The sequence below is a fragment of the Lynx rufus genome, unplaced genomic scaffold (genome assembly GCF_022079265.1).
Source record: "Lynx rufus isolate CCGP_SWC_20201006 ecotype Redwood Valley unplaced genomic scaffold, mLynRuf1.p SCAF_6, whole genome shotgun sequence".
NCBI lineage: Eukaryota > Metazoa > Chordata > Mammalia > Carnivora > Felidae > Lynx > Lynx rufus.
The window spans coordinates 35684444-35701171 of record NW_025814878.1 but is presented as its reverse complement, the minus strand read 5'-3'; the positions used below and the strand labels follow the sequence as shown (position 1 = coordinate 35701171).

General features: G+C 36.3%; 1 protein-coding gene across 1 annotated transcript in view; it reads right to left on the bottom strand.

Moving 5' to 3' along the window:
- SERINC1 (serine incorporator 1) overlaps positions 1-8946 on the bottom strand; it is a 36407-nt gene extending 27461 nt beyond the window's left edge. Inside the window, exon 1 of the mRNA XM_047101221.1 lies at positions 8838-8946. Within this exon, the coding sequence (XP_046957177.1) occupies positions 8838-8876 (39 nt within the window). The 5' untranslated portion in view covers positions 8877-8946. The remainder of the gene's footprint in view (positions 1-8837) is intronic.
- Between the last annotated feature and the right edge of the window lie 7782 nt (positions 8947-16728).

Here is a 16728-nt window from a genome sequence, read left to right as displayed (position 1 = left end):
AACACAAACAAAAAAACAAAAAAAAAAAAACACAAACAAAAAACAAAAAAACAAAAAAAACACAAACAACTGATAACCTTCCAAAACAGAAAGCACTGGACCCAGATTCACCGGTGACCTCTACCAAACACTTAAAAGAAAAAAAAACAAAACAAAACAAAGAAACACCAGTTCTCTGAAATCTCTTTCAGAGGACAGGCAGAGGAACACTGCCTAACTCATTGTATGAGACCAGCATCACTCTAACAACAAAACCAGACAAAGATATTATAAAAAATAAAAACTGTATCAGCATCTCTCATGAACACAGATCTTCAACAACATACATGCGTATCAAATCCAACAATGTATGATCACAGCCAAGTGGGATTTATCCCAGGTATGCAAGAATGGTTCAACATTCAAAAATCAATTAATGTAATCCATCACATCAACTGGCTAAAAAAGATGGGTCACAACAGATGCAGAAAATCTATTTCACAAAATCCAACACTCATTCATGATAAAATTTCTCAATAAAGTAGGAATAGAGGGGAACTCTCCCCAACTTAATAAAATCAACATAACACCTATAGTTATCATATTTAATAGTAAGAAAATTGAAACCTTCCCATTAATATCAGGTACAAACCAAGGATGTTTCCTCTTACCATTCCATTTCAACACTACTGGTAGTTCTAGCTAATGCAATTAACACCAAAAAAAAAAAAAAAAGGAAATAAAAGGTAAACACACTGGGAAGGAAGAAATAAAATTAGCTTTCTTCACAGATGACATTATCATCTATGTAGAAAATTCAAAAGAATTGACCAAAAAAACCCCCACAAAAATCTTAGAACTAATAAACAATTATAGCAGGGTTGAAGGATACAAGGTTTGTATACTAAAGTCAATCACTTCCCTATATATCCCCCAATGAAAAAGTGAAACTTGAAATTAAAAATACGTTACCATTTACATTAGCATCCCCCAAATTAAAACTGCCAAAATACTTAGGTATAAATCTAACACACTACATACAGGATCAATAGAAAAAAAACACAAAATTCTGATAAGCAAAATAAAAGAACTAAATAAATGAACAGACATTCCATGTTCATGGATTAGGAAGACTCAACGTTGTCAGGATATCAATTCCTCAAACTTGATCTATAGATTCAATGCAATTCCAATCAAACACCCAGCAAGTTATCATGTAGATACTAACAAACTGATTCTAAGTTCATAGAAACACAAGACCCAGACTACCCAACAAAACACTGAAGAAGAACAAAGGTGAAAGACTGAAACTACCAAACTTCAAACTTATTATAAAGTGACAATAGTAATCAAGCCAGTATAGTATTGTCAAAAAAAGGGACAATCAAAGGTACAGACTAGCAAACACATAAATAGCCTCATATAAATAAAATCAACTAATCTTTGACAAAGGTGCAAAGGCTACTCAATGAAGCAAAATCATCTTTTCAACAAACTGTGCTGTAACAACTGGGCATCCACATGCAAAAAAAAAAAAAAATCAATCTATCAGTCTAGACACACATCTCACATCATTCCCCAAAATTAACTCAAAATGGGTCTTAAATCTAAATACAAACCATAAAACTATAAAACTCCTATAATATAGGAAAAAATCCAAATGACCGTGGGTGTGGTGATGACTTTTTCAGATAACACCAAAGGCATGATCCACAGAAAAAAAAAACAAAACTGTTAAGCTGGTCTTCATTAAAATTCAAACAATTCTGCTCAGTAGGTACGCCTGGCTGGCTCAGTCAGTTAAGTATCCGACTTCAGCTCAGATCATGATTTCAAGGTTCTTGAGTTCAAGTCCAGCCATCGGGCTCTCTGCTGTCAGCACTGAGCTCATTTGGATCCTGTCTCCCTCTCTCTCTGCCCCAAGCCCGCTCGTGCTTACTCTCAAAAATAAAACATTAAAAAAAAAATTTTTTTTTTATTTTTAAATTTTTTTTTTTTCAACGTTTATTTATTTTTTTGGGACAGAGAGAGACAGAGCATGAACGGGGGAGGGGCAGAGAGAGAGGGAGACACAGAATGGGAAGCAGGCTCCAGGCTCTGAGCCATCAGCCCAGAGCCTGACGCGGGGCTCGAACTCACGGACCGCGAGATCGTGACCTGGCTGAAGTCGGACGCCCAACCGACTGCGCCACCCAGGCGCCCCCAAAAAAATTTTTTTTTAATTCTGCTCTGCAAAAGTCAGTATCAAGAGAATGAAAAAACAGGCCAACTGTGTGAAACTTTGCAAAAGACATACCTGATCTTAAAGGAGTATTATCCAAAACATACAAAGAACTCTTAAAACGCAATAATAAGAAAACAAATGGGTCAACAGACACCTCACCAAATCATATAATACAAATGGAAAATCAGCATATGCAAAGGTGTTCCACATCACATTTCACATGCATATGGTAAATGCATATTAAAACAAGATACTACTACCTATTAGGAAGGCCAGATAACACCAAATGCTGATGAGGATATGGATCAATAGTTACTCTCATACGTTGCTGGTAGGAATGCAAAATGGTACAACCACTTTGGAGACAGTTTGACAGATTATAAAACGAAACATATGCTTACCATACAATCCAGTTAAATACCAAGAAAAACTCATGTCCACACAAAAACCTGCACATGAATGTTTATAGTAACTTTATTCATAACTGCCCAAACTTGGAACCAACCAGTATGTCCTTCAGTAGGTACTGTGGTACATCTAAATAATGGCATATTATTCAGTGCTGAAAAGGAGTTAAGCCATAAAAAGACAAGGAGAAAACTTAAATAGGTATTACTAAGTGAAAGAAAACAACGTAAAAAGACTACATTTTGTATGATTTCAACTGTACAATACTCTGGAAAAGGAAAACTATGGAGACAGTAAGAACAGTGGTTGGAGTGGGTGGAGGGATGAATAGGCAAAACACGAAGGATTTTTAGGGCAATAAAAATACTCTACATGCTATATTAATGGTAAATACGTGTCATTATACATTTGCCCAAACTCACAGAATGTCCAACACCAAGAGTAAACCATGATGTAAACCACAGATCCCCTAAGGAAATACAAACTAAAACCATAATGATACCACTACACACACATTACAACGGCCAAAATCAAAAAACTCATAATACCAAGTACTGACAACTTTTTGTTAATGGGAATGAAAATTGGTAGAGTTATCTTAGAAACCAGTTTGGTGGTTTCTTATTAAGTCAAATGTATGCTTACCATGTTGTTCAGCAATTCCATTGCTAGATATTTTACCTAAGCAAAAAGAACTTAAGAGTCACACAAAAAACCTTAATGGTACCTTTATGAAAATGCTTACAGCTACTTTATCACCAAAATCTGGAAATGCCCTTCAACTGGTACATGGACAGGTTAAGTTGTGGTACATCCAAGCAATGGAATAGTATGCAAAATTAAAAAGGAACCAATAATACACCACCATGAATAAGTCTCAAATGAATTATACTCAGTAAAAAAAGCCAGACTCAAAACACCCTATGCTGTATATCCTATTCATATGCCTTTCTGGAAAGAACTCTGGAGACAAACAAAACAAAACAAAACAAAACGGGTTTCCAAGAATGGGGATGACAGAATTTTTTAAGGTAGTAATTGTTCTGTAGTTGTTACATAAGTATAGGACTTCTCAAAAATCACAGACCTGTATATTACAAAGTGTGAATTTCATGTAAATTGTATCAACTAAAAAAATGACAGAAAAAAAATAATGTAGAAGGAAAACAAAACCAATATAACATGAAGGTAACTAGTGTCCTTAAAATACAGAATCCTCTAAATAAGACATTCAAGGATAGAATATGAGAAAAACTTCCCCAAAAGAAATGAGTAGGTATTTTCACACCTGTCACAATGGCTAACATTAACAACTCAGGCAACAACAGATATTGGTGACATTGCGAAAAGGACCTCTTTTGCACTGCTGGTGGGAATGCAAACTGGTGCAGCCACTCTAGAAAACAGTATGGAGATTCCTCAAAAAATTAAAAACAGAACTACCCTACGACCCCAAAATTCCACTACTAGGTATTCATCCAAAGGATACTGGAGAGCTGTTTCGAAGGGGCTCATGTACCCCAATATTTATAGCAGCACTATCAACAATAGCCAAAGTATGGAAAGAGACCAAATGTCCATTGACAGATGAATGGATAAAGATGTGTGTATGTATGTATGTGTATACACATGTGTCTATATACATACATACATACATACATACACACCCACACATACACACCCACAATGGAGTATTACTTGGCAATCAAAAAGAAATCTTGCATTTGCAACTACGTGGATGGAACTGGAGGGTATTATGCTAGGCGAAATTAGTCAGAGAAAGACAAAAATAATATGACTTCACTCCTATGAGGACTTTAAAATACAAAACAGATGAATACAAGGGAAGGGAAGCAAAAATAATATAAACACAGGGAGGGGGACAAAACATAAGAGACTCTTAAATATAGAGAACAAACAGAGGGTTGCTGGAAGGGTTGTGGGAAGGGGGATGGGCTAAATGGGTAAGGGGCATTAAGTTTGTTGCACTATATACTAACTAACTTGGATGTAAATTAAAAAATAAATAATAAAAAAGAACATATTTACCAGAAGAAAAAAAAAGTGATAAAAGATTTAAAGTCAGACATACTTGATCAATTTCAAAGACAAGTAAAAACTGTTCAAATATCCATGCAAAGGAAAAAAGTCAATAGAACATGTGAGATGTATTGGAAGGCGGTGGATACCAGGAGGTTGTAAGATAAAACAGAATTCACAAAAAACACTATTAAGTTCTGAAGGAAATGGGTGTAATGGGTATACTATTATACTAGTAAACAATGCCTCTCAAATAGGATATTTTTGCATATGAAAGAATTCAGGGATTTCAGCATCCATGAATTCTTCCAAACTCTAGCAAATGATAAAATTTAGTCAATTAGATGACATATCATTAAAAAAAATTTTGGGAAAAGCCATGGTTAAAAAGAAATATTTGAGCTTTGAAATCACTTAAGTGTAGAGCAGTGGTTCTCAAAAGGTAGCAGACATCAGAATCACCTGGACGGTTTATTAACATAGAATGCTGGGCCCTAGTCAGTGTTTCCAATAAATTCCCAGGTGTGCTGATGCTACAGGGTCCAGGGAATACACTTTAAGAATGACTTGTTTAGTTCTAAGACTAAATAACTAGGAGAACTATGGTTATAATACATAATGGTCATACATAAAATATAATACAAAAAGATTCTGGTTAAAGATGGCAGATTAAAGGTGAATTTACCCATGCTCCCTTTAGAAATACCAATACAATTCAAAAAATAAAGGGCTTTTAAAAATTTTGTTTTTAATGTTTTATTTATTTTTGAGAGAGAGCATGAGTGAAGGAGGGGCAGAACAAGAGAGGGACAGAGAATCCAAAACAGGCTCCAAGCTCTGAGCTGTCAGCACAGAGCCCGATGAAGAACTTGAACTCACAAGCCGTGATCATGACCTGAGCTGAAATCAGGCACCCAATTATAAGCCATCAAAGGAAAATGTTAAGCAGTAAAATTTGTAGAGCAGAATTCTCAAATAGATCAGGAAATGGTGACATCAGGTAGCCTCCATAAGTGAGGCAGAAGGTAGAGGTAAAAATAGAATTCATTACATGCTTTTTTAAAGAGCAGTTAAAACTCTCAGGTTTCATTCCATTTTTTATTCTGGCCAACCAAAGAGGATAAAGTAGAATTTCTCAAGCCTGGCACTATTGACACTTTGGGCCAAAAAAATTCTCTGTGGGGGTGGGGAGGGGGGTCCTGTGTAGTGTAAAATGTTTAGGAGTTTCTCTGGCCTTTACTCACTAGATGCACCTCTTACCCCAAAATTGGACACAAAAAAAATGTCTACAGACATTGCCAAATGCATCTTGGGGTCAAAACTATGCCCAGTTGAAAACCACTGCTATAGAAACATCTCAGAGGAATCTTTTTAGGAAATTCTCCTGATGAAGAAATGTTTATTTAACATTCAGCAACTCCTTTACTTTTATTTTGTCTTTTGTTAAATTCAGGAAAAATTCGATTTAATGCTTTAATTTAGCATGCTACCATTCCTAAAAAAAAATATTTTTGTCCATTCATCCATGTGTATATATGCATTGAGAGAAAAGGAATGTTATTGGTGGTGGCATTTTTTTGTGTGTGACATTTTAACTTTGTACTCTGCTATGCTTGACTATTCATAGTGACTATGAATCATTTCTGCAAAAACAAGTCATTGTACTAAAAAATAAAAATCTAGCTGAGGCTCACAAATAGGCAGGCAGTAATCACTGGCTCTTTCTTCTTAACTACATTAAATTATCTTGGGCAAAAAAATGATAGCTATTGTATATAAGGTCCAGTAATTCAAAAAATCAATTCTAGTCATTAACACCATTGTTGAGATTGGGGTGGAGAAAAGCACTGAAGTAGGCATAAATTTTGCTGGTAATGTAGTTACAGGATTAGGTGGGAGATTCAGATATCTGAGTGCGTAACAGTCACTAATCAAAGACCAGGCATACATGAACCAAGGATTATGATCAATCTAATTCTAGGCCACTTGGCAAAAAGAAACAAACAAACAAACAAACCCACCTCAAAATAAAATAAAAAAATTAATGCTCCAATCTCTACACAACAGTATTACATGTATTTTTTTTGTGCTTTTTTCATGGTTCAGAAATTTTCTACAGCGCTTTTATAAATCAGAAAAAAACTTCACAAAAATTGATTAAGCCTGAAGGACTCATTAAGATTTAATTGTGGTTTAACTTCCAATTTAATGACTTGAATAGTTTTGAAAATTTGAACAAATTTTAAATTTGTCAAAACCTCTAAGTAAATAAGCATATTGACTGTTAAGACTGTGGGAAAAAAACACATTTGTATATTACAAGGCAAAGTCCCCTTCAATTGCTATCAAATTACTCTAAAATTGAACAATTCAGGAATAGAGACAGAAGCACCAGGAAGGAAAGGGGAAAATATGACCAGAATTGCAGACTACAAAATCAATTCCCAGACTGGCCACAATAATCTAGAACACTAAAGATCAACCTTGGCCATCTGGCATATCTGCCACAGATCTAATTACTGGAAGATAAGAAAATTGCCTCCTTGTTACCACCTTTTCAATATACCTTGTTATTAACAGTGACTACAATGCAGTGTTAATTTTATCAGTTTTCTAGTCAATAAAGGTGAACAATTAAGTTGTAAAAACATTAATAGGAATATAGTATTTCCATATTGCTCACTAAAGTTATTTTCTGATTTAGAACACATAAATATTAAAAAAACCTTAAAACATTTTTTTTTCCTTCTGTAACCGTAAGTGTCCTTGAGGCAAAAAAGGTTGTTCAAGGTTCTGGAGATGAGAACAAAATGGGAAGTATGAATCCCTCCCTTTAAGTCTTTACTATATACAAAGAATATGCCAACTTGATAAATGGATAAATCTGACTTTACAAATCACACATCCCCCTCCCCCACCATGAAAGCAATGTTTTAACATTTATTATTTTTTAAAACATTTATTACATTATACCTCTTCTGTATTAGACAATAGACTCAAGTGGATTCTGAGTTTCTTACTGAGATAAAAAATACCTGGTTTCCATACCAAACTAGGTGAAGAAATACGTAGGACATAATCAAGAGAATGGCCTGAGTTGAAATAACAATCTCCACGTATTATTTTATTAAAATTTAACTTTTACAGTTCAAGCAGTACATTGATTTCTGAAAAAAAGCGAGGTATGTAAAAGAATAAAAATTCTGACTGATGTATATAATGGGAGTCATTTGGGAAGTCAGACAAGCGTTAGAAGTGGAATTTAGGAATCACAGATTAAAGAACTATGATTTGAACGCAAATATCTCGCCCCAATTCATAAATAATTTATTAACTATAATATTAATATGCTGTTTACATTTGGGGGTGGTAGTGGAATGATTATCTTAAACTGAAGTTTATTTGCACCACCCAAAACAAGAAATTGTGCCACTATAATGAAAAATGGATTCATTCTAACAATGCTATTTAAAATGGAACCCACACCTAATTAAACATGAAATTCCAGATTACCCAAGCATGCTTTATGTCAAAAGACACAGGATTTTCAGCACTGAACTGACCAGCTTTTAGAGATACATGTTATTACTTGAGAAATTTCCTCCTACCATTAAGGTTGACGATCCAACCACAGAACTAGAACTAAATAGTATTAGCGTGTCAATACTACCGCCAGGCTGTCCCAAATAGCCGGCACTTAATTGTAGTCGGCCCCACAGAACAAAGAGGCCAACATGCCTCCAGGGATGACAGTGCTGCAGTCTGAGGTCGCTGGGAATGTGACGAAAAGAGACGGGGAACTCCACGGAACAGGCCTAAGACCTTTGTTGAGATGGCCTACGCAGACACACAAACACAAAAACAACAAAAAAGCGCCTGGGAGAATGGGGAGTAGCTTTCACGAAAGACGGGGTGTTGGGGGAAGACTACCAGCTCTCTTCGCTTCTCCCATCGGGGTTATCTTCCCATCTCCTCTTCTCGGCCACCCGGGTCAGCTCTTTGCAAGACTCAGGGCCCTAAAGCTGAGTTGGATGACCGCGGGAGATAGGGAGAGAATGGGGACGGAAGGCACTCCCTGTTGGGTGGGGTACCACGTTACCGACGGGCCGCATCCAGCCCAGCTCGGGTTCCCTTCTCTTCCGCATCGTACGCTTAGCACCCCTTAGGCCACTAAAAACCTCCTTACCCAGCTCGCCATGGAGCACAGTCCCAAGACGTTCCCCATCTCCGCAACGTCGCAGGAGCAGAGGAGGGCGACAAAATGGAGACAGTATCTCTCCACCCTCTCAGGCCTTATTTACTATCAGCGAGCCACTTCCGGCGCATAGCCCACCCCGCCCCTTAGCTTTGCGTCACTTCCTTTGAGGCCTGTATTGGGGTGGGGGAGTGTGTCGTGTTAAGATTGCGCGTGCGCGTGCGCATGCTTGGAACCTGGCGTTTTCTGCAGAGCGGAATCTTTTAACACTGCGGGCATAAAGTGGCTGGCTGATGCAGCCGGACTGTAGTTTATTTACCACATTAAGAAAACGTTGTGAGAAAATCTCACCTTTACTTAATATTTATTTGAATTTGAGTTAAGTAGAGGCTGAAGTGGTCGTTAATGATTTTGCCTTCGTCCATTAGAGGAATTTCTCACTTCTGGAGGATTGCTTTCTCTTTCTCGATGCTCATCCGTTCATCCACTTATTTCTAGTATTTAACACTTCTGCGTCTTTTCCTCCCCACTTACTTTCTCAGGCATTACTGCAGACCACTGCCTGGGACAAATTTTATTGGGATATTTCTATTCTTTTGGGTACTTAACAGTTCACTGTAATAACGTGAACACGATAAGTGTCGTATCACTTATTTGCTGTTGACACGCATTTTAATTTCTTGTCCAATTAAGATGTTACAGGAAGCTTTCACATTCAAAAATTTTAATTGCATAAGAAGACATACTGGTTATAAAAACTTAAAGGCAGCATTGATTGTTGAATGTTATGAGCTGTTCAGGAGACATTTGGAGCGCTTGATAATTAAGTGATGATGGCCAACTCCAGTGAATGTACAAAAAGTTCTAGTTCTTTTTATAGTGATTGGTCCCTGAAGATATTCTGGGAGAACAGTTTGGCCACAGAAATAACCTAAAATAGAAATAGGCATTGTCATTAATAATAAGACTCTTAAAAAATTTACAAAAATTAGATGTGTGAAGGTCAGGTATCACTTAGGAATCTGGAAGAACTGTGACCATTAACTGATAGGTAGCAAAAAGGAAGAAATGGAATTGGCTAAAAGACAGTTTAGTTTGGACATGTTGAACTTGAAGTCTCAGAAATGTTACCTCTCAGCACTTGAAAATGAAGCTTCAAAACCAAGAGTTAATGAGATGCAAAATTCAAAGTAACTTACATTGCTGTTATAGTTGAAGATGTCAGCCAATAAACAAGAAATCAGTTCCAGAGATAAAGCATGTAGTTGGGATCAAAGAATTGCAATGCAGGCTACACAGATTTAAATAGAATCCCAAAGAGTGTTGAGATTTCAGGAGGTTGACCTAGGATTTTCATGGGGGAAACAAAAAAAGGAATATTGGGTAAATTGTTTTAAAAAGAAGAGTTCCTTGGTGCTAGTAAGTAAGGCTAGATTTGCACCTCATTGGTTGGTCAGGTGAAGTGGTCACTAGACCAAGGTTCACTTTTATTAGTCTTTTCAAAAGGGACATTCTCTGGATCTTCTGCTTGCTGACTTCTTGAATGTTGGCAGTTTGGCCCAGTTCAAGGTTTCAGGAAACAGGATGTGAAAGACAGTTCCTCTGAAATGGCTGCTCTGGCTCCATTTTAAAATGGTTCCACTTAAGTCATTTTAAGAAAGAGAGAGGAGGGGCGCCTGGGTGGCGCAGTCGGTTGGGCGTCCGACTTCAGCCAGGTCACGATCTCGCGGTCCGTGAGTTCGAGCCCCGCGTCGGGCTCTGGGCGGATGGCTCGGAGCCTGGAGCCTGTTTCCGATTCTGTGTCTCCCTCTCTCTCTGCCCCTCCCCCGTTCATGCTCTGTCTCTCTCTGTCCCAAAAATAAATAAACGTTGAAAAAAAAATTTTTTTTTAAGAAAGAGAGAGGATTGAGGTAGATATCCAAAGAGAAATGTTGTAGATTTATAAGAGTCCTTAATATGGATTCAAAAAATTTAACCCTGGAAAAATTATCAACTGGGGAAAAGCTATTTAGTTTTTAACTTCTCACTTTGATTGTTAATGTCATTTACATACCCCTCCTTCCAAGTTCTGCACTTTAAATTCTGCTTTCAGTGTAAGTTGTGAAAATATCTTTTATAAGGTCCTTGACTTCTCAAAATCTTAGAATCCTTGTTAGTAATATATCAACCTTAAAGAGTTGAGAAGATTAAATAATAACACATGGTCTTATAAATGATAGCACCATGTAAGCCTACTGTAGATAATCAATACAAGCTAGTTTACCCCCAAAATAAATTATCTTAAGGAATAATAACACATGGTCTTATAAATGACAGCACCATGTAAGCCTATTGTAGATAATCAATACAAGCTAGTTTGCCCCCCAAACTAGATTGTCTTAAGGATGAATAAAATTTGTGCATAGCTTACATTGTACAATGCAAGGAGTGAAAAGGTCTGTGAAAAATATTTTATGATTTTAATCCTAAAATAATTAAATTCTAAATGTAAACATGTTTAAGTATTTCAGCCTATGTTCTGTAAGACTAAACCAGGAATAGATTAAACAAAATAGCCTATAGGGGTCAGTATAAACTTAGAATTAGAAGAGACTCTATTCTGATTAAAGAAATGCTTTTGTCACTGAAGACAGATTTTGACTTTTTTTTTAATTAAAAACCAAGGAATAATAAAGGTATAAAGGCTCTCCTAAATTGTTACCTTAATATTAAAATAGCCTGTGAACAATTTTCTTTCTACACAGATTTTTTCCCCAAAAGTAAGCCAGTAATTCCCATGACAACCAGATATGTCTACACCAGTGGAGTAGATGAATACAAAGGTATAATATTTATTTCAGGCAGAACATACACAAATTTAAAGAAAAAAAGCAAATATTCATCATGCAAATAATGAAGTGGGTAGAGAAATCAAATATTTCTAGTGTTTAGTATACCATTTTACAATTATGTAGAGTGACTACTTGAAGAGATGCTAATGGCATTTCTAAAACATTTTGCATCTCAGGGGCAATTAGCTAAAATATGTTAAGGATTTATTGACCTCTCATAAGAGTTGATAAAATATAATATTATACATTGAAGAACTATTAAAATCAAGCATCCATTCACCAAAAAATGTTATTATGCTGTAGAAAGGAGAAACCATTTCTATTTAGGCATTTATCAGATTTTTGAATTCTTATTAAATATGTTAAGGCAATGTCTAACACTTTCCAACAAATATAATATATGCCACATTTATAATTTAAAATTTTCTAGTAGCCACATTAAAAAGAAAAAGAGACAGATAAAATTAATTTTAACAATACTTTAACAAACATTTAATTTAACCTAATATCATTTCAACATAACATTAATGTAAAAATTAATGAGATGCTTTACATTATTTTTCATGTTAAACTTTCTAAATCTGGTTTATATTATACATTTACAGCACATCTCAATTCAGACTAGCCACCTTACAAGAGCTTGAGAGCCCCCCAAATTGGACAATGCATATCTAAATGTTGAAGGAAAAGGGGCACCTGTGTGGCTCAGTCGGTTAAGCATCCAACTTCGGCTCAGATCATGGTTTCATGGTCCGTGAATTTGAGCCCCACATTGGGCTCTGTGCTGTTAGCTCAGAGCCTGGAGCCTGCTTCAGATTCTGGGTCTCCCTCTCTCTCTACCCCTCCCCTGCCTGTGCTCTGTCTCTCTCTCTCAATCTCTCAAAAATAAATAAACATTAAAAAAATTAAAGTAGTTTTTAAAATAAATAAATAAATAAATAAATAAATAAATAAATAAATAAATAAATGTTAAGGGAGAAAACTGAAGCAATTATCCAGATGACCCGGTACAAGCGAAACTAACACACACACTTTTCTTTGCGTAAATTATTTAGATATTTCAGGATAAAGTGGTTTTAAGCCTGTGCATTTACTTCAGGCATTAAATTGGTTTCATCTAATTTATTTTGTATAAAAATTAAATCTGAGAGAATTGTAAGAAAGGTAAATGTTAAGGTCTTATAATTATATTACTATCATATTATTTTTTAAAATTTAATTTATTTTTTAAGTAGACTCCACAGCACGGAGCCCAACATGGAACTTGAACTCATGGCCCTGAGATAGAGACCCAAGCTGAGATCAAGAGTCAGACATTTAACTGACTGAGCCATCCATACTGCTATTTTATATGTTTAAACTTAGCCAGATATGATTTTCAAATAGCCCATAATTCCATTTTAGCCAATTTATCCTCATGTTTTAATTCACTTGAGCTTCTATGGCTTTAGCTTTCTCCCCTCTAGAATTAGTTGTAACAACAGGGTGCTCCCTGGAGGCTTTTGACATTTTAAGCAGCCTGAACTCTAGTGACCCCAGACAGGCTTGTGGACTCTCACCCAGTTGTCTACACCTCATTTTACTTCCTGTTGTCGGCCAATGAAAGACAAAACTGCAAGCTGCACAATAAATGTGTTTCATTTATTTGGTATCTTAGGGATTGCAACTGGGAGACAGAATTCAGCAAAACTGAAAGTGTAATCTGGAGAGACAAAGGAGGTTAGAGTTTTTAAAGAGGAAAGAGGGAATTTACATAAATTGCTTTGAATGAAATGTAATTGTTTCTGGTATTGCTACAGTTACACTACCATTAGTTACAGTTACTACTATATATGATTGTTTCCTAGGGTTAATGTTAGGCCGAAAGTCCTTTTATGTTCATTCTAACATGCAGCAGATTTCTTGACTTTTAGTTGAGTTCAGCAACAATTCAGAGTATTTGAGACAGGAGACATGCATAAGCCCCATTTCCTCAGTGTCCTCCTGGTTCCATTTTAAACAACCCTCTTAGCAATGCTTACTCCATTTTATTCTCTCTGTTATCACTATATTCTCCATTACCTCATATAATACTCCTGCAAATTCTAACGTAAAGTGAATCTTTTTATTCTTTCTGCGGAGTGATTAAGAACTTTGGGTAATTTTCCTCCTCAGTTCTCACTCTGCTGAAGATTTGCTTTAATTTAATTTAGTTTAATTTAATAATTTAATTTAATTTAATTCTAAAAAAAATTAGAACAAAAGTGTGGACATACTTCCACTTTTCCTATCAAGTTTTACTCAACCCAGTAATACCTGTTAGGATCTTAATTTTTTCATAAAACACCCTAATATTTCCTAGTATTAAAGTATTTGTATCTGGAACCCATTCTACATTATGTGCAAAAACCCTAGGTTTAGCTGCTTGGTAGCATCCAGCTATGTCATTTATTGCATTATTTTCCCCAAACTTTTAATCAGAGTCTTGATATAGCTTGTCCTGGCTTCCACTAATTCGACCATATTGCTAATAAATCTGTCCTACTTCAGAAACAATCTTATCTTCCTTAAAGATTTAGTGTCAGAGGAAGCTACCTGCATGAACTATCGTCCATTGACATCTCCATTGACAACGGAATTTCTTGCCTCAGTTGGCCCAATTTACTTATATTGTATAGCAGAGTCCAGTCTTTCTGGGAATCATCCAGTTTTTTAAATCCTCTCAAGGGCTGTAGGGTTGAGAATAGAGCTCTCTCCACTTAGTTTCTATGCGATGGGAAAAGACCTTTCTAGCACCATTAATATAAATGCCATGCACATTTCCCCTTCCCAGCAATACTCATCTAGCAGTTTAGATGCTATAGAAGGGCACTCTTTAGTTAAATTTTGTGGTATGCTTTGATTCAGGCATGGTTAGACAGCACCACACTTCAGCAATCCCAAATGTTAGTCTTTAGTAAGACTAACATATATGTGGGAATTATGCTTTAAAAAGTAGCTCTCACATACAAATAGAGTCCAAAAGATGGACTTTTCCCATTAGATCTCTATACAGAAATAACCTTTGATTAAATAGAAGTACAGAGAAGTATTTAGAAACATGCTAGAATCTGGAGTAAGGATGCCTGTGCTTAACTGCTACGTCCACCTCAAATTAGCTGTGTAATCTGAAGTAAGTTTCGTTTTTTTGTGCTTCCGATTCCTCAACTTTAAGATGGGAGAGTAACAGTACCTTCTTCCTAATTTTGCTATGAGGATTAAATGAAAACAGGTGAATACACAGAATAGTGTTAGGCCCATGGTTAAGTGCTCGGTAAATATTAGCTACTACTTCTAGATATCAGGGATTTTTCTTCTCTTTTGTCTTTGTTTTCTTTAATACCTCTCCATAGTTTCTTGGGACACCTGGTGGTTCAGTCAGTTAAGGATCCCATTCTTGGTTTTGGCTCAGGTCTCATGAGTTCAAGACCAATCTCAGGCTCTGTACTGTCAGCACAGAACCCACTTGGGATTCTCTCTCTCTCTGTCTCTCTCTCTCTGTCCCTCCCCCACTTATGCTTTCTCTGTCTCTCTCAAAATAAATAAATAAACTTAAAAAAACACCTCCCTCTAGTTTCTTAATCTTTGAAACCCAGTGTCTAGCTCTCAAATGTTTCCATCTAATTTTCTCCTCAATAAAATGGAAGGCAGAATAGTGTAAAGGCTTCCAGCCCCAGTAACTAAATATAAGAAAAAACAGACCCTTTTAATAATTCCTGTTAACTGTTAACCATAGAAATAAAACTTCCAGTTATTTTGTCAGCCAAAGATGGGTTTATTCAGGAATAGCAGAGAATTACAATCCAGGACAAGCAAGCTACAGCAAAACCATAGGCAAGTATGGAAAACAAAGGAGAGAAATGCTCTTTTATAGAGGAAAGGCAGGAGTTGGGAGGCACTGTTATAAACTAAAAGTCTATTAGAGTGAACTGGGAGTATGAGCATAATGGCTTCTCATGGGCTGGGCTGGGCTGCTGCCAGAGGTAGAAGAATGTTCCTTCTTCTGTCTGGCACAGTCAAGTAGTATGGACTTGTAAGGTCCTTCTCTTCCTGTTGGGTGTGTTATTGAGAACTGGTGCTGGGTGCAAGAGCTCCCCCTGCTGGCCTCCCAAGTTCATTCTAAATGAGATTGGGCTTTTTAAATTATTAATTTTCACATAATTTATTAAAGTACAACTCCTATGAATTGTTTTCTTAAGAGAATATTTGTTTCTTTTTCAAATCTTGCCAAATACCCATCTCAAGAGGAGGTAAGAATAGAGGTATTTAGAACATATCCTGGAGGCAGAGCAGTTCTAGGATTGGTTGATACAAGCTTTTAAGCATGGTCATTTTGAGAGAAAGGAAGGGAAATTCTCTGCACCCTCCTCATACCCCATCAAACATCTCTTTTCCATATGGAGGAAAGCATTTCCCAGAAGCCCTCCCCACCTGCCATTAGACTCTTCTTCAGCCTCAAGATCAGAATTGTGTTATATGTCTTTGCTTAAAACAATTTTTGGGAAAGGGAATGGAGATACCATGATAAATTTACTCATCAGTGTTTTCACATGGAATCCTGAAGAGCATAGCCTTGAATCAAACCTAAGCAAAATTAAAGTTCTGTTACCATGTTACCTCAAGTTTAAAAGCTGCTTCTTTCAGAGAGAACCCAAATAGATAGAATCATGAATGAAAGAGGAGAGATCACAACCAACACCACAGAACTACAAACAATTATCAGAGAGTACTATGAGAAATTATATTCCAACAAACTGGACAACCTGGAGGAAATGGACAAATTTAGACACCCATACACTACCAAAGCTCAAATGGGAAGAAACAGATAATTTGGATATAGCCATAATCAGTGAAGAAATTGAATCAGTTATCAAAAATCTCCCAACAAATGAGAGTCCTGGGCCAAATTGCTTACCAGGAGAATTCTACCAGACATTTAAAGCAGAGTTAATACCTATCCTTCAAAAAATAGAAACAGAAGGAAAGCTTCCAGACTCATTCTGTAAAGCCAGTATTATCCTGATTTCCCAAAC